At 41.7% G+C, this 24,793-nt stretch overlaps 1 protein-coding gene and 1 non-coding gene across 3 annotated transcripts in view; both read right to left on the minus strand.

The window, feature by feature from the left end:
* Positions 1-1,798: 1,798 nt before the first annotated feature.
* Positions 1,799-24,793, minus strand: part of LOC133022843 (E3 ubiquitin-protein ligase DTX1-like) — a 31,066-nt gene continuing 8,071 nt past the window's right edge. For both annotated transcript variants that reach the window (XM_061089760.1, XM_061089752.1), the window contains exons 3-12: positions 18,161-18,375; positions 17,135-18,024; positions 7,527-7,588; positions 7,243-7,404; positions 6,960-7,021; positions 6,696-6,862; positions 6,455-6,608; positions 6,262-6,351; positions 6,043-6,141; positions 1,799-5,550 (exon numbers count right to left, since the gene is read on the minus strand). In XM_061089760.1, the coding sequence (XP_060945743.1) occupies positions 5,419-5,550; positions 6,043-6,141; positions 6,262-6,351; positions 6,455-6,608; positions 6,696-6,862; positions 6,960-7,021; positions 7,243-7,404; positions 7,527-7,588; positions 17,135-18,024; positions 18,161-18,375 (2,033 nt within the window). In that variant the 3' untranslated portion in view covers positions 1,799-5,418. The remainder of the gene's footprint in view (positions 5,551-6,042; positions 6,142-6,261; positions 6,352-6,454; positions 6,609-6,695; positions 6,863-6,959; positions 7,022-7,242; positions 7,405-7,526; positions 7,589-17,134; positions 18,025-18,160; positions 18,376-24,793) is intronic.
* On the minus strand, positions 8,391-8,477 carry trnay-gua (transfer RNA tyrosine (anticodon GUA)). The gene is given in 2 exon segments: positions 8,391-8,426; positions 8,441-8,477. It is a non-coding gene; the product is annotated as a tRNA-Tyr (tRNA).

Raw genomic sequence — 24,793 nt, forward strand, 5'->3', positions numbered from 1 at the left:
TCATTCAGAATGCAGCAGCTCGACTGGTTTTTAACCAACCTAAATTCACTCGCACTACTCCGCTCCTCCGCTCCCTACACTGGCTACCAGTGGCTGCCCGCATCCGGTTCAAAACACTAGTACTCGCATACCATGCTGTAAACAGATCAGGTCCGGTTTACATCCAGGACCTGGTCAAACACTACACACCAGCACGTTCACTCCGCTCTGCTTCAGCTAAACGACTCGTTGCTCCTTCACTGCAAGCTAAACACTCATCAAAATCACGACTGTTTGCTGTCCTAGCTCCTAAATAGTGGAATGAGCTCCCACTCGACATCCGGACATCTGAAAGTTTACACATCTTTCGCCGAAAACTAAAAACACACCTCTTCCGACTGTACCTTGAATAAAAAAAACAAACAAAAAAAAAAACTAACCACTTTTGAAAACTAACACTTTGGTAGCACTAAAATGGCACCTACTTATAGCACTTTGTAGTTTTGCTTTATTTCGAAGAAATTGTACTGTCTTGATTCTTGTTGTTCTTGGTTTGTACCCTCAGGGTTGAATGCACTTATTGTAAGTCGCTTTGGATAAAAGCGTCAGCTAAATGAAATGTAATGTAATGTAATAATGTATAGATTGGCTGGTCGTCAGATTTCAACAGGCCTCTGAAGATCGTTGTTTTTTACCGACAGCACTGAAAGACATCAGATTGCAGCGTCCTCTAGCGGCTTAATACTGAAATGTAATATGGAGAATTGGAGATCCAGGCAAACACCGAGTGTGAAGGTTGGAAAAAACACACACTAGCGTCCAGCGTCACACTCATACCCGGTAAATAGGGAGGTTTGAACCCTAAAGTACGCTAGTATCCTATATATAGGGAATGTGCCACGCACGTGAACCGGACAGCAGAGTGGCGCAGCGGAAGCGTGCTGGGCCCATAACCCAGAGGTCGATGGATCGAAACCATCCTCTGCTAGTGACGTTCTTTTTTCATCTCAATTTACAGAAGCTGTTTTTAGACGACGTGTCTACACATTATGCTCATTTACCACTTGCAAGTGCATTCGCGGATGAGATGAGGGACTGGAACGTACGGCCGTAAATTACGAGTCGGAGGGAAAAGCACTTTGCAGAGGAGGAAGTTGAAGACGGAGGGAAAACGTTGAGAAACTGAGTGAAATGAAGTAAAATGATCATAAACATTGATGCAGCTGCCTGTCATATGATGCAGCTCTGATTGTGTTAGTGTGGGAATCATGACACCTCTCTAGAGGCACGGCTCCACCAGTCTATGGGCTGGGCTTGGACAGGTGGAACCCTGACTGCAACATGTCTCTCAGAACTCTTCTCCAGTATTATGCATCTCTCAAATACCTCCCCAGTGTTAGACACCAGTTGGACAGCGACTTATCGACGATGCCATACTGCCAAATAGTACAACTTACATCTTTTAATGCTGGCTTTGAAATTAGATTTTTAATTGTGATTGTAATGATACACTTTATTTATATAACAATGTAAGACACATTTGTAACTATCAATATGTACACCTACACACAACTGGATGAGAATGTTCTTTTCTCATTGAATAAAATGATTGATATCATTTACAGCGATATGACAACGGCAGGGCAGGGTTGGGGGACAAAAGCTAATTAGTCGATAGAAGATGTGTAGATATAGACACAAACAATCAAATGAAATGTCTGTACAGGGTGGGAAATGCTGTTAAAATTGAATAGTGGATTTTTTTCAAGTTTAATGCAGCCTTGTATATGAATACAAAAAATGAGAACAACACAACAGATTTGTTTCATTCGTTCTTTTATTTCTTTTCTTGTATTAATCATTCGTACTCCAGCATTTATTTTTGCAATATTTACACTTTGTTTTTCTAATCACAGGTTTGGATGCTCTCTCTCCCGTGCAGCACCTATGATCCCCTCATCCCCAGCCTCCCCCCACAGGTGAGAAGACGACGTCACGGCAGGCCCTTGTCTGCAGACGTGTGGAGGAGACGCTGCCTTAAGTGGCGATGGGATGGAACGATGAGAAAGAAACCAACAACCGAAGGGAGAAAAACTGAAATGGTTAGTTACGCTGGTCATAGCTGTTTGCTACATTGCTGCCATGGCTGCAGACACTGCACACCATGGATCAGAGCCTTTACCCAACATTCATTCTCCTCCAAAATCATTTGCCGTTCATAATCGTAATTCATGCACCAGGATGAAGGTCTGCTAAAGAGGGACTACATCTCCTTTTAATTCCACAATAACAAAATCCTGATGTTATCAGATTCAGTTAATCTGATTTCACTAAATCAAAAGAAAAGTATTAAATATAGTAATGTTATTTAATTCAATTCCTTGTACACTGTTTGGAAACCAAACCCTTTATTTCTATAACACAAAGTCACATTGAAATCAATGCAAGTGACTATGTGATTATACAAAGTCAGTGTTTGAGCCAACAGAGAGAGTAAACTGCCACAAAACAAGGGGGCATTCATTATGAGATCTTAAAATAATCTGTTCCATCATGTGACCTGCACTTGAATCACTGCTGATAAAAGAGAGGACATGAGATCAGGGTCACTGTTGTTGGGAGTTGCAGTAAGAGACACTCAGTGCAGACCAGGAGCCGGACACATGATGTGTAGAGGAACAGAAGTATCCTCTACCTCACAGACAACGTGATATCATTATATTTCACACTCAGATAAAAGTCTACCATCAAATTCCTTTTCCAAAGAAAAGAACAATTCAGCTTAAAACCTGCTTAACTTCTGTACACAATTCAAATCAAGAACAATAGTGTCTTTGTAAACCAATTGTAACAAATGAAAGAGCGTTATTATTACTATAACATAAATGTAGGAAATGATAAAAAGGCAAAATAATCTATAATAGTGTAAATAAAATGCTAAACATGTAACTATATTTAATATTAAAAATCAATAAAGAAGTTACAGTACAGGGAGAAGCATCATAAATCATCAAAACAGTTTAAGGAGGATGTGATTCCCAAGTACCCAAATAATACTCATACCCGGGAGCATGTTTGTAGTATACACAGTACACAAATCCTCCTCTACACACACACACACACAAACACAAACACACACACACCCATACAGACTGGGAAGCATGGAGATGGCAGGAGAGTTACTGTTGCTGCTGAGATAAAATAAGTCGCTCATCTTTCTGATTAATCACAAATTAAAGGCCCCACATTTAAAATCTTTTCTCAGGCTCAAGATTAGGCTTTTCCTCCTGTTTTGTCCTGAAAACCACTGACCACCAGAGTAATAACCTAAAAGAAATCAAACCTTCTACAGGCTCACAACACTGAACCCGTATTGGCTGTCATCAGCAGCTCATCGCAGTCAAATACAGTCTGATGCTGCACACGGGCCTGATTTGCATTGCCAGTAGCAGCTCAGCTGACTGAAATATAACTTCGGTGATTAGATCTTGTACCTTGTTGTTATGTAAACAAGCGTGTACCTTTTTACCAGATATTTCCTAACATAGATCTTAATCTCTCATACTGATGATTAAACCAGGAGAACGCTGCGCCCATCCGAGTCCTAGAGGAGTGAGTCATGTAACTTTGTTAATTGGAAAAATCTGAGACTCAGGAACCAGGAGCAGCTGAGCATCCTCCCACTTCACAACTCTGAACGTTTTGTTAACTCAAGATTTCTCAACTTAAGTCTCCACTAAATGTCTTAGATTAAATATAAAAAGAGGTTTGAAAAGCATGTAAATATGGGATCTTTAAAAGTGATTTAATTTGACAGGAGCCAAGGTCCTGGTCCACCAGTGGGTCTTCAGTTTCATTGGTGATAATAACTTGATGGTGGATGGTGATTTCTTGCTAGTCAGCGTAAACCACAGATGTCCTGGGATTTCTGTGTATATGCTTCTAATTTGTTGATTTGTATATCACCCAGGACCAAGATACATTCATCTGAAACTTTCTTCTCCTGAGCAGCACCGTGTTTCATCACAGGAGCTTCAGCTCCTCCTCTCTCGATCTCTCCACCCTCTCCAGCCGCCAACTCTCACTCACCGTGAGGGACTTCCTAACTGTAAGACCAGCATCAGGCTCTTAGTTTATTTGTAAGACAGTGAAGCTCATTAAACAATAACTAAACACTGAGGCTTTGAAGCAAATCTTCAGTGCTTAATTCTGGGCAGAAACCCCAACCCCTCTTCATCACATACTCACTGGCTTCCCACTGTTGATAAGACACAGCCCCATCTACATCCAGTGAAACCTCAGGAAGCATCAAAAGGGACAAAAATAAAATAAAGATATACATGTAAATACTGGTACCTGTGTATTTAGGGTTAACTTGTACCACAGTGGCTCGATAGTAAGACTCCAAATATGCCCAAATGACGAGGTCTTGGTTTGGTCTTGTGTTTTTCAACATAGACGTACATTAACTCAGCTTACGTCATATAAACCCAATTCATAAGTAAGAGGTAATGCATGGAATGATGTTACATGAGGATTATAGCAATGATAAAAAATAAAAAGTATTGTTTTGATTCGTTACAGTAGCTTGCAGGCGGAGGTGTAGTTCACAAGGATCGCCGCCAGAGGGAGCACCAGCTCAATACTTCAGCCACAAGCAGGCAGGTGGTTTGAACAAAGCACAGATTTATCTGACCTTCCATCGCTCTTGGTTTCCATGCGTTTTTATTAAAAGCTCTAGTACCTGAACAGTACCACACAAGTTAGTTTTCTCTACTCTTATCCTATGCCACATTCACACACCATCTTGTCTCTTTCTGCTACATTTCTCCTGTTTTCCTTCCTTCAGTTACCTCCCCCACTGCTCCAACTTCTCCCTCCCTTTGTCCTTTCCCTCCCAGTTTTCATTGAACTGCTCAAACTTCCCACCATCTTTTTTTTATGTTACTCTTTTTCTCAGTAAAGTCAACTTGTTCTTGTTCTAAATGTTAGTTCTGGTTCATTCTTACTTTCTCACATTAGTACCTCGCTATAGAGTAGCTGAAACCATGAGAGCCCTTGTTTCTCTGCGTTATTTCTAATCCTCCTGTGCCTCTGCATTGCTTTCTGTGGTGCTGCTCCCGCAAACTTCAACTTGTGTGGATGTGCTTGCTCGAGAGCTGTGAAGTCTGAACTGACTCACACTGACGAGCGAATCCAACAGTGACTCCATCAACATCTAGATAAGTGGTTACCTCTGCAAAACAAACCCAATGTCTTCCATAACCCGAAACGTCCCCCTGCACCCTGTTTGAGTACTGGCAGAGTCTCAGTCCAGTTCCTCCTCTTTTTTCCTCCAGTTATTTTCACGGTGAGGCCCACTGCTCTCCCCATTCACCCGTTAACCCTTCACTGCTCTCTCACTGATGTCTCCTCCTTCTCTGCTGCTCGTTTGTCCGTTCACTTTTCCATCAGTGCGTCGTCCTCTGTGATGCCCTGAGCCCGGAGCTCTTCCAGGACGTTGTCGAGGTGTCCAGGGTCAGGGAAGCCGTGGCCGGTCAGATTGGAGCCAAACTCTGTCTTATGGTGGACCTTGAACACAAAGACAGAGTTGCATTTAGCTTCAGGGATGATAAATCTGATCACAAACCACAGTCACTCTGTATTGCAGTTGTAATTTCTTACCACCACTGTCTGTTAGTTTGTTAGGGTTAGTTAGTTGGTGTAATGGTTGCTTTGTCAGCCGGATAACTCAAAAAACTACTGAAAGGATTTCAGTGAAACTTGGTAGAAGACTTGGACATGGGTCAGGAGATAACCCAATACATTTAGGGACAGATTCAGGTTGTTTTTTTCAATATCTCTAATATTGTGAAGGAATTATTTTGACATTTTGGATCGTGATGAAAAAAATTTGGCATAATTTGGGGACGGTTAAGCACGAGTGTGCAGGTGCGGATCCAAATAAAAATCCAGATTTAAGGGATTTAAATTTGATTACTCGTCACGTTGTTTCACATGGCGAGATAGGGCCCTTGGTGGCGATATGCAGTCTACTGGGTGACATTCTAGTTGAACATGTACCTCATTCCAGATGACGGTGTCAGACTCTCCTGTAGTGCTTGAAGTACCAACTGAGAAGATCAACCTGCGGTCCCACGCTACTAGGAGCAGTCTCAGTACCTGACAAACAGAATTAGGTTCGGGATGAAAGGTTAATTTGAAAAACATGTATTAAAAATGTATCTCTGTTGACAACAGTTGCACATAAGTGTCTGTAACAGCACAGTGGGTTGGGTTTACCTTGCGTCCTTTTTCGCTGTCTGGGAGGTAGCAGTGTCGGGGAAAGCCTCTGGCAGTGAAGGGCTTCCCTGGGTTGGGATGTTCTGGTCCCTGAAAAGGAGAGTGGACACTCGTGCTGATCAGACTGACTCTGACAATGTATTACATCTGATAATAAAACAAACACCCCTGTCAGTCCAGTTCGTAGCAGTACCTGAATTCCTGGCGGTATGTTGTAGATGATGCGTATGGATTTGCTGTCAGGGTGTCCTGGTAGAGAGTGAGGGATGACGTGGTACTCCATCTTGCCTGCCGGTTGGTTGCCTGTCTTCACGCCGTAGATGGTTTTACATGTGGGACACTGAAGACTGAAAGAAAAGGTGGATATTGATAGAATATTGGGCTGATTTCATTTAATCCTCCGAGGGAATGAATGTGTTGAGTCTCTGATCTACCTGCCGTCCTTGTTCCCGTTGTTATACATGGCCACTAGACACTGGAAATGGTACTGATGTCCACACTGTGCCAGTCGCCCAACTGACTCTGCCTTAGAAACGGGCCCCACCCCTGGACCTTTGTACCCAGATGGACCCCCCAAAGGCTCCATACAAATGGTACAGTCCTGGGGGAGATGACAAAAGTGAAAGAAACTCATTATAAAAACATTATAATAAGCTACAGTAGAATTATGAAACACAAAGACAATACACAGGTCCTACCTCCTCTGGTGGACCTTTTACTTTCTGCAGGTACTTCTTTACCACCTCCTCTGGGGTTTTACCTGCAGACGAAGAGGACAGAGAACAGAGGGGAGTGATGAGTGTATGAAAGGCTAGAAAAAACTGTCCAGGCTGTAAACCTGTGTGGCAGCTGATGGACAGACATGACAGAAGGCTGATGATAAACACGAAGACGGAAATTCTTTCTCTCTTATCAGGCTGATGATTTGATGATTTAAAAAAATAACAGTATTTCCAGCACTTAGACTGTTTTCACTCTTACCCTTGCGAGCTTGTTTCTTGGTGGTCTTCCTGCAGCAGTGGCCAAAGTTTGGCACTGGTTTGATGTCGCTCTTGCTGACAGGTGGAGGATGCAGCACAAGTTTAGGAGGCCTGGTCAGACACACAGGCAGAGCGGCAGCACTCATCAAGATTCCTGTGATCCCTGAAATACCAAAGAAAAAAAATGAGATTTAAAAAAATGTGGTAAGAAGAGTGAAATTCAATGATTTTAATTTCCCGAATTAGAGATTTTTCCTCTCTTGGTAAATCAGAGCGTGTTTTTACCGGCAAGGGCAGGGTGAACAGGACTGGATCCGTTGAGGTTCTTCACTGGGACGGTTGGCACACTGCAATAGAAGACACAAACTCTTTAGTAAGGTGGATTTTCGAATTTCCTACAATTGCTTCCAGATCAGACGTTACAGGTTGGGAAAAGTCGACCAAACTGATAACTCACTTTGAAACACTGATGACAGTCATTCTTACAGTCAAAGGTCACAGTCAAGAAAACTAAAACTTCATGCAAAGATGAAAAAAGAAAACCGGCGAATTATGTCAGCTGAATAAATTAGCACCCTGTCCAACTTCCAAAAAAACCTTCAAAATGTGGTAACCAGGAAAGTTTTGGTTATCTTGTTCCTTTGTATTTTTTCTTTTTCACAGCGCTACTACTGTGTTTGCTGGCTGGAGAGCATATGAATGAGTACGCCGGGCTGTCGGTGTGTGTTTACGAGAGCTAATCCACGGAGTTTCCATCTGCTCACTGAGCTCAAAGAGACCGACGTCATACAGCTGCTAGCTGGGGATTACCTGCTGCATCACAAAGCCCATCATCATCATCATCATCATCATCATCATCATCTCTGACGGACAAACACACGTCTCCCACATTCAGACTCAGACCATCAGTTTTCGTAGAGTTGGACAGGATTTTACAGAGTCCAGTGTATTTGATGATAATACTCTGTGTATTTGTTTAGAAATATGAGCTTAATCTTAGAAATGAGTAAATAGTGTAAAGGGTATGATTTGATAACATGATTATACAAAATTGTGCTTAATGTGTTGAAGCACCAATCGCAGATGTGTTAACTAACAGCTTAAAATGTCTGAGTGTGATTATGAGGGGGGTCTAAACAAAAATCAACCTCCTTCGAGCCGGATTTGAACCAGCGACCTAAGGATACCAGCACTAGCCACTACAGTCCTCCGCTCTACCAACTGAGCTATCGAAGGGGATGAAGCTCACCTGTTCACAACCCCGTGTGCACAATGGTAGAGTCCTAACAGAAGGCTAGTGATCATGTTCTGTTTCCTGTTGAAGGTTTAGCTTTAACAGGCTCTGTGTTAGTGCACTAAGCTGCTTTCACTTAACCCTACTCAGTGACACATGACTACGCGCTAGTGAATGATTCACTGGTGTGTGTGTGTGTGTGTGTGTGTGTGTGTGTGTGTGTGTGTGTGTCACGCTGGGAAAGAGTACGAGGTAATGATTGTGTGTGTGTGAAATGAGGTGTTACTTTAGAGAGTAAAAGCAGAGTGTGAGTAGAAGAACAGTAAACATACAGAGTGAGGGGTAAACAACAGAAAGCAGTCATGATAGGAATGAGCAGATGACCCTGATCCACTCTGAGTTTCTTCAAAGTCAATACAATGATGAAATGATGCAATAACATTGGTGGTTTTCCCTTTTTGTCTAGCTCTATCATACGGAGTAGAGCACAGAGGGTCAGAGGAGTAAAGAGGGGGTGGGACTAGTTGCATCATACACAATTCTTCAAGACACATACAAACCAGACATTACAGGTCTCTGCTGTAAACACTGAGCTGCAGGGCCAAAACTTTAAGATAACAAAGAAACAATAAACTCATCCCAACATCTTTTCTTTATTTGTGTATATGATCTTTTTTGTGATATAAAAAAAATTGTGTTTAGCAATTAGAATGCAATATTGTTCAACTGCCATCCAGCCCCATGATTTCTGTGACCAACATCAACTGGGCTTCAAGAACAAGCCAATAGCTAGAGCAATGAAGCTACTGAACCCCCCCCCCCCCCCAGAAATACTGACTAAAATGCAATGAGTACTCTTTTTGGAAGTAAATACATGTAAATTAATACATTTATTGAGATCAGGTACATATCTGAGACACAGAAAAAGGTTCTGCTAACTGTTTACATTACACGCAGGACAACTATCCATTCTCTGACACAGTTGAAAGGATTTTTTGTATAGTACCTCTTATATAGCCCCTGGGACAACTCCACTATTCCTGAATCTGGATCTGTGCGAAAACTCTCTACTTATGCCTGATTTGATCAAAAATAACAAACTATTTGTTTTCTTGTTTAATCAGTGAGAGTACATGGCTGCATGCGGCTACGATCACGTAGTTAATGATAATACATTTCCATAGGCGATGATCCGATTAGTCCGAGCGTCGCTCTGTTTGATGAGTGTTGTGCTGTCGTATGCAGTTGAAGTAGTTTAAGTTCTTACTCTTGTCATCAAGATGTAATTATGACAGTCTCCTTTCAGCAGGCTAATGATGGATGGTAAACACATCTATTAGATAAGCCCAGGATCAAGGCAGTGAGTGACAATGACAGGGATCTCAAACATGCACTACTCACTTGTTGTCAATCACTACAGATCTATAAATAGCATGAATAACACGCTGCTGCGTTAGCAAGGTTGTATTTAGGGGGTGAGGTAAGGAGGAGAGCCAAGTCTGATCATAGATAAGCTTCATGCGGTTCATTTACACACTGATGTGCTGATGACACACACACACAAACACACACACACGCACACACACATACAAACACATTCCTTTGTTAACACAGCTGAGCCACTAAGCATGTTAGTTGCCACATTGGTGACGTTTGGTAAGTGTGTTTATACCTGGTACACATATGATGTAGTTCCTGTAGTATAGTTGACACCAACCTGTGAGAGGCCAAGATCCCTGACCTCAGACAAAAGTCAGGCCTTTTATTGAGGCTAATGGTCCATATTTATATAGACCACTGATTGTATTTAAAATATGCTTTACCACTGTCTCAACTCTAACTAGCCTATCATTCCAACACACAAATAAAGGCATGTGGTCTTTTTTATTTGTACAAAGAAGATTATATAGTTTATGTAGGCAACAATAACAAAAAAGGTGTCATTGTCCAGAGTTTTCCACTGAAGCTTCATGCAAGTTTTAATAAGTAGTACTGTAATGTGTGCTAACAAAAGCAGTCAGTCAGGTTCCTTCTGTACATATACTGTACAAAAGGTTTATATTATAATATGATTTATTTCCATTAATTGGTTTTCATCAAACTGATTTATTCCATTAAGTTTTAACATTCATGCAACAACATTCACAATCAAAAGTTACCTGGTACAAATAACAAATAACCCTATACCACAGCCCTGCAATGGGTACTATTTGTCATATCATGGGAACAGGCGTATTGTAGGACAGATGGTCGGACACCCCCAAAAATAATGCCTTTAGCCACAGCTGTTGCAGGGTGGAGGCATAGAAACAAGTATCCAAATCCCCAAATTCATAAACATTACCTGCCCAATGAACAAAAATCCAGTAGCCAGCTCAAATAAACACATATACATGTAGATGTCCCTATTCATCCTCCATAAAACTACAGAAACAAAGAAGGAGGAAGTATTAGTGGGGAAACAGGAAACCAGGAAGCTCTAAGGGAAAGTGAGACCAGTGAAAAAGAAAAGAACCTCGGGAACTTTAAAAGAGGACTATCCCGTCGCTGCCTGGGGGGGAAGGGCCTGAATGAGACTCCACTCTCTTGACCCCCAGTGACCTCAAATCCACCCTCCTACCCACTGCTCGCCTCCCACCAGATCACACACTCCCACAGCTTTGTCTTACACACTCCCTTTATCCCTCACCCTTCTGCTCCGTCTATTCCCCCAGGCCCAGATGGACATCGGCTGGACTGATTTAGACACCAGACAATAACACACTGACACACATTCTCACACACATCTTGCCACATGCAAATAAAGCTGCATCCACAGCCTCACACACACGCAACACGCAACATGCACACGCACACTACCTTACTATGTTTCAAGCATAGTGAGGTTGACTGGATGTGTCAAATTTCATAAAAACATATAAAATTCATAAAATTATCGAATGACATGCATTTTTTAATAATAATGACTTAATTAGCTCAACATATATGTTCTTCAGAGCCGTGGATGTTGAAAAATGTTCACTATGAAAGTAAAAATGACCAAACAAACATTTAAAAAATGTACTGATGGAAATAATCCCTGTAATGAAGTAACTACATAACGCAGACAGGCAGGCAAACACACAGACTCAGAGGAATCAGGACGGAGCAGCCATCAGCCTCTGACAACAAATGACACAGATGAGTGTTCTTCAGCCTTTTTTATACAGAGATTCCCACTGAATGGCGACGATGCAACAAAATACCTCCCTCTCCATGTTCATATAGAAAGGCGAGGCAGAATAAACATGAACAATTCCTTCCAATGGGTGTGGAGAAGAAGGTGTTTTAGTCTCTGTCAATGTTTTTCCATCCTATATTTTCCCTTTTTGCTTTTATATTGTTGGATATATAAATTTCAAAAGTATGAAAATCAACATAATATAACTTGTCAGCTGCCCAGCTACGGCCTTTACGTTAAAATATTCAATTCAATTCAATATTATTTGTATAGTGTCAGATACCAACATACATTATATTACACTTTGCATATTAAGGTCGAGACCTTAAATATTATACAAAAACGCAACAGTTCCCACAATGAGCAGCACTAAAAAACTCCCCGAATTTGACTTGTCATGTGTCTCCAATGACAACTTTTGATCAGATCTCACTTCCCTGCTCTCTACGTGTACTGCGTGTATGAGAGAGTGAGAGCAGGGTAGGGAAGAGCCGAGTAGTTAATCTGCTGCATACAAAATAAAGCCAATATGTGGGTCACAAACAATACGTCGTATGGTAAGTGTAAAAGTATTTTCAGTTCATTGTTAAACTGAAACAGGTCAGAGGAAACCAGCCGAGTATGCAGTGCTTCAGTGTGACCCAGAATGTGTCAACTTGCATCCGAGACCACCTCTTAATGTGTGTCCACACCTGAACTTAGGGCTGTACATTTGGGTTCAGATGTTAATTCAAGGTCAGAGCAAGGCCCTGAAAGGGTAGATGATAATTTTCGTGTTGACTGTCTTGGCAACAAAGAACTTTTCCTTCTTTAATATTATAACTTATGATGTTTTTTTGTATTTTAAATACATTGAATACATTTAAATTATTTTATGCACAAATATGAATTCATAGTATACAACAAATATTTTAATAAGCCAGATGTACAGATCATGCAGATTTTACACATAGATTCAGTGATCCTAATTGATTTTATTATAAGGATAAAATAGCACAGGGACCCTGGGTGTTACTGAACATATAAATGTCTCCAGGAACTGTGGATCTCTTTAATTTAGTGCTCCTGTTCAATCAAAATATTAAATGTCTAAAACGTACTTAAAAACATGTGAAATGTTCAAATACCAAAGATCACACAGAGACCACGGAAATCAAAATGTATCAGCCACCAGGAGAACAAACACAGCTGTGGAGACAGTTACCCTGGGAACTATCTGTTAAAGGCCATTATGATTGTTGCGGCATGTCATTTTGTATTTTATTCACCAGACCAGTCGCATTCTTTTCAAACATTCCAGGTTATCAGTTTTGTCCAAGGTTTCATTCTGCATGTTTTCTCTGAACGTGTAAAAAAGAAGTAGATAAGATTGGGTCCTACAGCTCCGCTCTGTGCAGGACGAGATAAGAATGAAGCTGCAGCCTGTTGGTGAACCCAACAGGTGCCAACACATTCTCACTGCCCATTTCTGCCTCTGTGTTCTCATCTGATCTGCTCAAACAAAGTCCGACTGTGCAACCACAGTGTGCGCCAGCCTCTCCTCAACATACCAGTTTCTTCTCCACTCATTCATTTCCTTTGTCTTGTTCCTATAATCCTCCACTGCAGAGAGAGCGAACATTCTTCTCGGCAGCTCCAATCAGAATTGTCAATATTTACCTTTTCTGTGTGGGAAAGGAGGACACTACGTGGTTGTGTGCGTGCACGTGTGTGTGTTTGTGTGTGGGTGAATCCATTCACAGCCAGGCATCACTTTGTGAGTGTGCATGTGTCACCTCCTCCTCTCAGTGTGGTGTTGTCCTGATTTCTTGCACCGCTGTGTGATCAATCTTTGACAGTTTGCTGACTCGTTTCTTTGTCTTGTACCCCCCCACCCCCTTCCCATCAGTCCCATGTCTCAGGGCACTGTCTGAGTCTGAGACTTTCTACACACACACACACACATGATTGTGTTTGTCTGGGGGTAGCAACAATGCTGACTGGACCAGCACCATTGTCTGTCTCTTCCCCACCGAAAAATAAAATTCATATTATGAATATGCTGGATCAGTAAAGCCATCTAAATTAGGGGTATTGATACAATGCTTCACCCACCTAAAGCAATTCAAACACCCCAATAAATACTATCAGGGTGAGCTTGAAAGAAAAATATCTATATTAACTGGGATAGCTATGTTTTAAACAGCCCAAACTCAGAAACCCTAAATACTAAAAGAAATGCGCACAGCATGAAATCATCAAAATGTGTTGTATGAGTGTAGTAGAAATACGTAGGAGAAATTAAAAAGAGAGAGCAGGCAGAGTATATGAAAGGGCCAGAGCAGAGAGGGAGAGAGGGGGGGAGAGAGGGGGAAGGAGAGCTGAAGAGAAGGAAGAGAGAAGTGGAGGCTTGACATTGTGCTTCTAATGCAGCCCAGACTTGGGTAATCCAACAAAGGTTACTGTGGAGACCAACAATGAGGCTCTGAGGGGCCCAGACTGCTGAGACGCAACGGGAGAGGCAAGAGGAGAGGAGCCAGGGAAGAGGAGGAGGAGGGGGTAGGGGAATGAGTGACAGGGCCAGGGGAGGGACTACAACTCCAAACTATCTGACCTTGATTTTAGTTCGAGGTGAATAAAAACTCATCATTATTTAAACTAGTAAAATGCATCACTTTTTCACGAAAGATGTGAAACAAACACCTGCAGTTTAGCATGGGAGTTTTTTTAATGAGATGTCTCTATTCATTGTTGTATGACATCATGACTGAAAGTTGGAAATGTCTCAGTGAAATCTAGTGAAATCTATTTTCTGTTCCACACAGAAAACTATTAATTAGCATAACTTTCCTCTCCATGGTACAACTGTGAGGTTTACATCTCATTCTTAGGTTACTTCTACACCACTCTGTAGGTTAAGAGCTGCTAAAAGGAAGTTTAGAAACACTGCTGGTCCCATTTTGGTTTTACAACTCCATGGTTGTGATTTAGTTTGGATGGTCAAAAATGGAGATGTTTGGGAACGATGACGTAGACACTCACAACGGCTTTCTGTGAATGGTCAGGCCAGCGCAGAACCCAACACAGATAATAAATTATAACCATTGCTGACCCTGTTGCCTTTGCTAACAGCTGTTGTGCAGCTAAATTCTGAATTATATAATGGTACTGCTTGCATGCATAGGAGACAAGCTATTATTCGAGCAAGCTGCGACAATGTACATAAGCAGTCACAAGATGTGCATTATCAGGCATGTTAGTCTGGAGGGGGATTACAACTGATACTGAGCCAAAACGCAAGCCTGACAAAGAGAATATTTCAGTTGGAAAAAGCCATTTTCAAACAAAAATGTAGTACTATGGATGCAGCAGGACAGCCCTCCTTCTGTTGTTATGACATTGGTGATCCCTAGTACTAGATTTCCCAACAAACTATCCAGTTGTAAAGAGATTCCACTCAAAACCACACATATGAACCTTGTGGTGGAAATCAGTAACGGAGTTTGTAGGATTTATAATGTAATACAGAAACCATGGTATACATCCAGCAATTGTTGAGAAATTTCTGTCAGGACAAAACTGGTCGAAGCAACTGATAGAGCAACATACACATTGTCATCTAAAGATAGTGTTCCTCATTAAATAACGATAGACTCTGGCAGCTCACCACAGTCTGATTAGTCCTGTGACAGTTTCAAAATGAAACAAAACAGTTTTTATACCACACTCATAATAACATCGAAGATAACGTGATGTTCATTTGATAATTTGCTATATTCTAGCGCTCTGTGCCGCAGATTGATTTGTTACACTTTTTCAACGACCTCCACAGATAGAATCCACTGCATAGAGAATCGATAACAGAACATATAAGCAGGCATTTCAAAAAAGGTCTAAAATATAATCTGCTGTATATGTGCATGTTAATTTTCTAAATAATAAAAATAATAACTTTAGCAGGATGGAAAGTTGACCCAGACCCACTGACATGAGAACCAACCAGAATGAAAGTGAAGGATGTCTACAACATGGATCTGCAAGGCAGCAGAAAGAGGTATACAAGACACAAGTTTCAGGACAAGAGATTTTGTTGGAAAGTTATCATACAGAAGAAAGTCAGAGAAACAAATACATGATAAAGGAGAAATGACAGGAAAGGAGAAGAGGAGGTCAGGGTCTTAACAGTGAATAAAAAGGAGCAGGTGTTGAAGGACAGTGTTCAGGCTGAGTGGAGAGAGGTGGTGGGGGAGGAGAGCAGCTAAGTCTTGCAGTTCACTTGTGTCAAATCCATTGCCTTGTCAGCTGACTCATTGTGTTCTTTACCATAAGTGTTTCCACACTATTACTGGCCATCAAACGAAAGTAAATCAGGTTACACTGACTACATGAACCCACAGACCTGAATTCAATCGACAGACTGAAAGTGCATAAAACTGGACTGTGGTTCCAGTAGGACTACGGGAAGATGGACAGAGGTGTGAGAGAAAAGAAGACTTAAAAGGTTTGTCTTTAAAGTGGAGCGTTGGTGTCTCACTATGATCCTTCAACTCAATTGAGTGCACAGTATATTTAATAGGGTCATTGTGTGATCACAGGTTAGTGGTTGAGACCTGAGACAGAGCTGCTTGCTACTCTTTGAACTTTGCATACCATATGTATTAAATCTTTTTCGAGACAAATTGCCACACACACAGGAATCCAACTAAGGTCAATCTAACTTGTTTTGAAGAATTTGTATTCTCATTAATCTACACAGATTCTTACTTTACATGGATTCAAAAATGTGTTTCACATTTCAAAACCCCCGAAATTCACTGGCTTCTGGTTCTGTTGACCCAAGACAGGATGAAAGGAGGGTGGTGCTGCTGAATCTCATTCATCTCCACTGCCTTCTGTCTGTTCATCTTTAACCTTCATGAGGAATTATTTCAAAACATCACTTTCCCCTGTGTTAATAACATCTGCCTCAACACACCGTATCTTTGATTAAAGATACGCACCAAACTAAATACCAAGATACACTTGGACAACAGCACAAAGAACCTAACATTTTCAAGCGGAATGAATGTGAATCTGAAGAATCACACCTGATATCACACCACTCATCGTCAGTGCAACACCACGCGTTACAACACTCACACATATGACACCCATCAGTGGGAGTGACAAGGGTTGTTTGGGTAAATGTTGGTGTGAATGTGAATATTTAGTGCTGCATGCCCAGGCCTGCTGGATATTTGCATGTTTCAACATGCACATGGGCATACGTCATTGCAGAGGATAGTATTCAGACTGATTACACCAGGACTGCATGATATCTACAAATGTCCAATATGAGATACACTGTAACAATTAAATTAGATGAAAATAAATAGTTCCACTGCCTCAGAAAATTGCTGAAAGTGAAGAAAATGCTTTAAATCAAGCTCCTGGTTCTGTGTGTGTGTTTCCTTCACTCACCCTGATGCTATGAGCGCTCTGGACTGGGCCATTGCAATCCTCTGTAACGCAGGTCTGCTCAGCCCGGCTAAGCTTGACCTCTGTGGCAACGGGGCATGGCACACTGTGGATGCAGACGATGGTGTACGCTGCGGATTCAACACCAATGGAGACGGAGATGGCACTGGAGAAGGGGGCGTGGTCACCTTGCAGGCAGGGGTTATTAATGTGGCAGTTGGCACTGAATCATTGGCTGTGGATGAGGAGTGCTTGGCTGGAATGGGCGGAGGGTTCAGGCCGGGGTTGGAGGATGGAGGCTGAGGAGGCGGGAGGGATGGCGGTGGAGGCCTGTTGGAAGACAAGGAGACACCCAGAGAGGACGTGCCAGCAGTAAGGGCGGCCAGCGACTGAGCGAAGAGCTGGGCGTTCCTTCTTGGCGAGGCTATGTTTCTAGAGATAGCCAGGCCGTGCGGAAGTGTCTGGTAGTAGTTGGAGTTCAGCTGCTGTCCTCGTCCCAGAGTAAATGATTTAGATGGACTCAGAGGTCTGGATGCGACGGGTGCTAAGTTCTTCGGCCGCTGCATGGTTAGTGAGCGTCTGCCAAGAGTCTGTATCCCCGCTGTCCCCCCCCCTGGTCCTACTGTGTTGGTCTTCACACTAAGGACCAATAAGCACTGCTGACAGGAACAGGGCTGACCCAGTCCAGGAGCTGACAAGCCTCCATTAGGGTAGACAGAGCTTCCAATCCCCATGCTGACCCCTGATACTCCCACGCCCAGCAAGGCTCCTGTTAGCCCTCCACCTACTCCAACACCTCCGCCTTTGGGTACAGGGAGCGGACCAGACACTAGAGGGTAGGCCATATCAGCACGTCTCTGGGTCCTCCGACACCTCTGGCTTTGTCTGTTCACCTGCAGCAGGGAAAACAGGTTCACAATGTTTTAACTTTCCAGCTTGAAAGCTTTGTATCATCTATTTGGTAAAAGAACTGGAGGAAGTGTCAAGTTGATTATGTAATTGATGTTGATGTAAAGAAATAAAACAAACCTGTGTCATGTTTTGAAAATCAATGAGGTAGCAGAAACCGAGTGGTGTCAGGTCGAGGCAAGGCTGCTGGCGGTTGTGAGCACTCTCAATGGCAATAGCCACCTCCATGTCATAGGGCGTCCATGAACCTGCATCGTTTTCCCACTCCCACTGCCAGCCCTGACCCGGGGCCGAAGCGGGGTCATAAAAACTCCTTCGTACCGGACGGATGGTTCCTGAGAAGCAAAAAAGAGGAACATTTTTAATTTAAGGAAAGACCTGATTCGGAAGATACAAGAAATAATTTGGCTGTAAACAATGCATTTTTTTTTTCTGATAATTATTCCCCCTTTTCTACCAAGGTCACAAAGAAGTTGTTGGTTGTATTAAAAGCCTTTAGCTCTTTATCACACCCGCACTCTATCTTACAGTTTATTGTGTGTTACGCACCAAATACACCCATGATTTATTTAGAGACAAAGTAAACAAAGACAACTAATTTGAACCATGCATCTGCCTGAGCGACCTTTCGAGGTCAAAAGTACCCAATCTGAAACATTCCCTCCACGTGCTTTAGACCACAAGCTTACATTGTCAAAATAGAGCCCATTATCCTTGAATGAGCACAAATTCAATAAAACAGGTGATGATACAACCTTTTACTTAACCACATTTAGCCTGACAACGAGGAGGCCGGCTTGTGGCAAACTACAAAACACAATGTTGACTTTCAAGAAAAGAGAAGTAGATGGGAAATGTCGCACTGCCATGAAACAAAAATATTTTCATGGCAGTAAAAGACGATTCACTGTGTCTTGTTTGAAGGGACGTGGTTACCGTAATGAAAATGGTCAATCAAGAGTTTGGTAAGAAGCTGAAACCTCATTCAAAATATTTGTGTTTGCAGGCAGTCCTTCACTGTGGCCACTGGCCAGGACCACATTCGTGTTCACACTGCTCAAAGATTGTGGCCACATGTGACCCAGACCACTGCCAAATGTGGTCTGACGTGACCATATCACTATCTGATCTGAGTGCATTCACACCTGTACTGACAGCTGTCCACAAAGCACATGTGAATACCAGGTCTTCACGAGGTCTGAGCGTGTTCTTACTCTGCATCAAAACAATCCTACTGTGACTGAATATTCTGCAAAGTTTGCAAAGTCCCTTCAGGCAGTTGGTGAGAGGTTTCGGTAAAAGAGATGTACCCAAAAGAACAGAACACATTTGTTAAGACTTAAAGTCTGGGACCAGCTGATGAAATCATTGAGCTGAACAACAATGCATAGCTCAAAGCTGCAGTAACAACCTCCTTCTGCTCCACTTCTATAACATATTCGTACACCAGGAGGCTTGCATTTCAATGTGAAAGGAAAATTAGGTACAAAACTAAAATTATGAAAAAGCACTTGAAGATACGTAAGCCATGATGTAGCCTTTCTAACTAGATGCAGTATTTTAATTTAACAATTTGCCTACTTGGGTGAGTGGGTGAACACATCCACCACAATAGTGTCAATAGTGGGGGTTGCCAGCCTCGTGGTCCCAAGTGGTGAGTTAAATAGTTCACAACACTTCATCAACTTTGCACTTTATTTCACATTCACAAACTCACATACTTGGGTTTTAACTTCCAGTCCGACCTATTATTGACAAAGGCACAAACAAGGCTAAACTAAATAAACACAGATGAATGAATAATTAAAAACACAAATATATATCCAGAACACAACAATGTCTCTCTGTCTCCCTGTGGGACAGAGGGATGGGAGGAGGGTCCCTCCACCAACCAACCACAAACCACTTCTTTCTCCAGGGGTAATTCAGTCAATGCCAGGACAAGGAGAGGAAGGTGTGTGTGTGTGTGTGTGTGTGTGTGTGTGTGTGTGTGTGTGTGTGTGTGTGTGTGTGTGTGTGTGTGTGTGTGTGTGTGTGTTTATGTGTGTGTGTGTGTGTGTGTGTGTTTGTGTTTGTGAGTGTGTGTGTTTGTGTGTGAGAGAGAGTAGAGAGACGAGTACAAAGCTCTGATATTGGCAGAGGGACACGGGCACACAGACATCAAGAGAAGTGGTTCAATAGATGGGGGCTGCATTTGTTTTGTGGATAGAGACAGTGAGAGGGTGAATAATTAAAACTGAATTATCACTCACTGAATTGTTTATTGTGTTGTACAGTCTGGCGGTGCAATATAACAATATATATTGTGTAGCGGCACAAAAAGTATTTTAGCATTATTTTTATCGTCTTTTCTTTTTGACACACATCCCCCTCCTTGTCCTAATTTGGACAGTGTGTTATGTTTTGCAGCATGGTACAGATGCAGGCAGGAAATTAGCCTGCAACCAAACAAACAAACATGGGAGTTTGGACATGACACAGAAGGAGGGCGATCTGAAGGATTCTGACCAGAGGAGACAAAACAAGCAGCATCAGCCTGAAACAGGGGCTACTTTCAGTTTGAGATCAGGACTTATTGATTTCATGTGCAGATTTTGGAACGCTCTCAACTCAAATATTTCCTGTCTTTTCTTAGATTCCCTGTGCTCCGGCCTCTAGTCGTGCTGCTGCTGTGTGCATGTCAAACCTCTGCTCTTAGTTTTTTATTTTTTCTGCACTTTGAAATTTTTGGTGCAACAAGTTAAACTATCCGGCCAATGAAATGCCAGGTGTAGTGTTGACGACTGAAATTGTCTGTGTGTTACCTTTATGTCTTTGAGAGCCCTGTATGGGCGGTTATTTAAACCAGATTCAACACTCCTGCCCTCCACTGATTACATCATCATCTATACTCGACCCACTGATTACATCATCATCTATACTCGACCCAATGATTACATCATCATCTATACTCGACCCATTGATTACTACAGTGAGTGAGTCTGTTCTGAGACCGAAGACTGAGACAGCTCCAGACAGTATAAAATAATGTTATCCCTCAAAGGTTTGTTTACTCCACAATAACTCCAGCACTGAATGCCAAATGCATCACATCTTTTAGCACTAAACTTAAAAAGTCATCAGAATAATGACATTACAGGATTATAGGGACACAACTACGGTGTGTGTGAGGGCTGCACCTGTGAGGTAAAGGATCAATATGATGAAGTTGAGAGAATAATTGTTTAGAGAAAGTGTTTTGCTTATTATATGATAGGGGCTTATTAATATGCATTCACAGAAAGTAATTTTATAATGACGTGTATCTGTTTTTCAAAGTGCTATTTATATTGTTACAAAACTGCTGACCATAGATGCACTGTATGAATGTTTGTGTGAATGGATGATTGGCAATAAACTGTACTACAAAGCGCTTTGAGTGGTCATCAAGCCTAGAAAATAATACAGACCATTTACCATTGAGAAAATATACAAATATACCATTTTGGAGCTCGTTATTTTAAATGAAAAGCAGCCATAATGTACAGATTTAGATGTTGCATATTCCTTTTAGTTGCACTCAGATTCCCGTCCTCGGAGAATGACTTTACCTCAGGGACTTGTTGTGGAGACAAACAGCTGAAAACCACCATCTATTAGAGGTGTCCAGTCCTAGAGGACTGTGTGCTCTTTTATAACCCTCTCCATTATACTAATAATAGAAGGAATAATGCTGAAGGGATATTCTCTTCATACGTACATGAATAAAGAAAGAGCCATAATGGGGAAAGGGAGATGTGCATCTTAAAATGACTGTCAAATAGCATCTGTGGATTTTTTGTGCATGAAGCTTTAGCTTTTTGTTCTGTACAGGACAATCAGGCCAAGGTCTGATCACAAAGAGGACACGCTGCTTTTGTCTCTTATCATGTTATCAACACTTGAATTCAGGATGCTTTGTATGTATGTGTGTGCATGTAAGTGTGTGCATTATCAAGGCTTGACATTGAATCTGCAGAGAATGGCGAGAATACTTACTTAGCACATTAATGGGAGTATTTTCCCATGATTATTCGCAGTTGTGCTTTTGAATTAGTGCAACATTTATTTACACATCTGTATCCCTGCAAGGCAGTGACATTTGATACAGAAATATGTTCAAGTCTGTGTGCCTAGTTTGTGGGGAAGCACTCCTGGTGATGAAAACGTTATTACAGCTGGAGTCATACTAAACTAAATATGTTGGGATAAAGTTTCCTCTGCAGAGTTGAGTGCAAGGCAGCATCCTGACAAATTCTTGTATAAGCAGCCATGGTTCTTGTCCTTTTGTCACTATGAAAGCCAAAACCAGTTGGCATGCAATGCCTGCAGGAGGTAAAGGCAGAGTGCTGCACACACACACACACGCACACACACACACACACACAACTCAGGAAATAGAATACTGTCATTTAAAGTACTGATAATAGTAAACTTGGTAAAATCAGGTCGTGTACCATCTTATTGGCTTAGTGAGTTTTAGAATTATGTTTCACATCAGGCACACTCAAGTCATGGCGTTCTGCCAACTCTGTCTTCGGTGCAAGAGCAATCCCTCTCCTCATGTTAACATAAATGAAAAAGAACCCAGTGATAACCTGAAAAAACAGATCTGTGGCATTGGATGGTGATCAATATCAGATACCAAAATAGCATGAAATAAAATATAACAATTGGTATTTGAAGAGAAGAAGTTGAATGGGTGCATCCTTACAGTACATATAGTGTAGTGCAGTAGATTAATTGCAACTTTAGAACCTTAAGACCCTTCTCGTGAATCATTCTCAACTGTTATCCCATTCGGTTAGCAAGCAAAGAGAATCTGTTTGTGTGTGATTGAGGTGAATGTGTTTCAACAATAAGGACAACATTTGGTCAGAAATGACGGTATAAATGGATGCATTTCTAAACCAAGGTTCAAATGAATAAATCTAACATTCACCTTAAAATAAAATAAAAGCCACCAATCCAATTTTGATGATAAAAGCTGACAAATTGATCAGAGTGTGGGGACTCTTCAGTATATTGCTCTTTACGAAATATTTCCAGACTTTGAACCAATCCTCAAAGGAAACATTGAATTTCTGTCATGGTGTGTTTATATAAACTAGTGCACTGACAGTACTAATTGTGCCACTGCAACTAAAGACCACAAAACCCTGAAGCTGCACCACAGCTGCTCATTTGCTTATTCAAATTCTATTCATATCAACCAGATCACATGTCCAAATCACACCTAATTAGACACTGCGCTTCCTTGGGCCCTTCACAATGTACACGGCAAGTGTGAAGCCGATAAGATGCACACTTCTCATGATATAGAAGCCACATACACACATAAATACCTTAACACATCCATACATACATACATGCATACATGCATACATACAAACATCCATACAAACATACAGCAGTGCAGACTAATTGAAAGAGATTTCTGGAATTATTAAATAGATTAGTTAGACGTAGTTATGCTAGGCTGTGCCCCTTTTCTACAAACCAACACTTATTTGATAAAAAGAGGTGTTAGTGGCTCTGAGAATTACAGCTGTAGGGATGAGTGTTTTTGGTATTTAAAAGAGAAGAAGTTGAATAGGTGCATCCATTCCATACAGTACATATAGTGCAGTAGATGAATTGTCACAAATTGACAACCAGTGCAGTATGTATCTGTGTACACAGCAAATACAATTATGGCAACGGCCTTGATCGTGCTGTGTTCTCACAGTACCACACCCCTTCTATGTTGTCTGTAACAACATGCTGCTGCTGCTTTCACATGGTAATAGATGGAATCAAATGCATGTGTCTAGGTGTGGTTCTGTGCTTTGGTCAAATACAATATTCATATGTTCATGCAGAGGTTTTAAACTGAAACCTATAGAAAATAGTTGTAAGCTCTGTATTGCAACCAAGAAAATCCACTCTTGAGCTTAAGGAATTGTGGAAAATCTGAAAGATGAAACAATCACCACGTTTGGAAGGGAACTTAAGGCAAAGGAAAACATGGGAAATACAGGGAGCAGTCGAGGAAATTAAAGTGTGTGAAGTGTATGAGAGAGGACAAAGAGGCCTGGGGCAGGTGGAGAGAGAGACAAGCCATCTGGTCTTTATTGTTCTCTCTGCCACTGACCCCTCCCTGCACACAGAAACACACACATACCCACACATAGCTCTAGACTGACCAGCCGGCAAGCGCATTTAAGGTTCGGCTGCTGTTTCATGCATGGCAGGATGGCCTTTAAGCTACTCTCCTAAAATCCAGATCACGATCGATGCACTGGGAAATTCAGCTTTTGAGACAAGTGTGCACTTTCTCTACGTTCTGCCAATTCTGGACACTCTCTCCGCAGTGTATTCAATTTCCATGTTACTTACTCCATGTCAGCATGTGCTTAGAAAGCATGAACCTGCCTTCGCCTCCTGTAGAACTATGCACTTTTCACGTGTTGTAAGTCCACATACTTCACTTCTTTACAGACCTCAACCAAATTAATTCTCAGACTCACTCTGAGATAAAAATCAATAGATACTAACAGGCTATTTCCTCACTGAGTTGTAATTAGCTGTTGTGAGTTGTTGTGTAGTGTGTGATTTCCCCAAAGGGTTCGTTGGTACTGCAGTGCCACATTTAAACATGTAAAGAAAAAGTATGTTAAATTAACAGTAAACTGAAACAGCCTCCACTGAAGCAGTTTCATGCCCAGCTAGAGGAGTTCATTCAATGTTTCAAAT

This window comes from Limanda limanda, chromosome 2 (assembly GCF_963576545.1).
Source record: "Limanda limanda chromosome 2, fLimLim1.1, whole genome shotgun sequence".
In the NCBI taxonomy this organism is placed as follows: Eukaryota; Metazoa; Chordata; class Actinopteri; order Pleuronectiformes; family Pleuronectidae; genus Limanda; species Limanda limanda.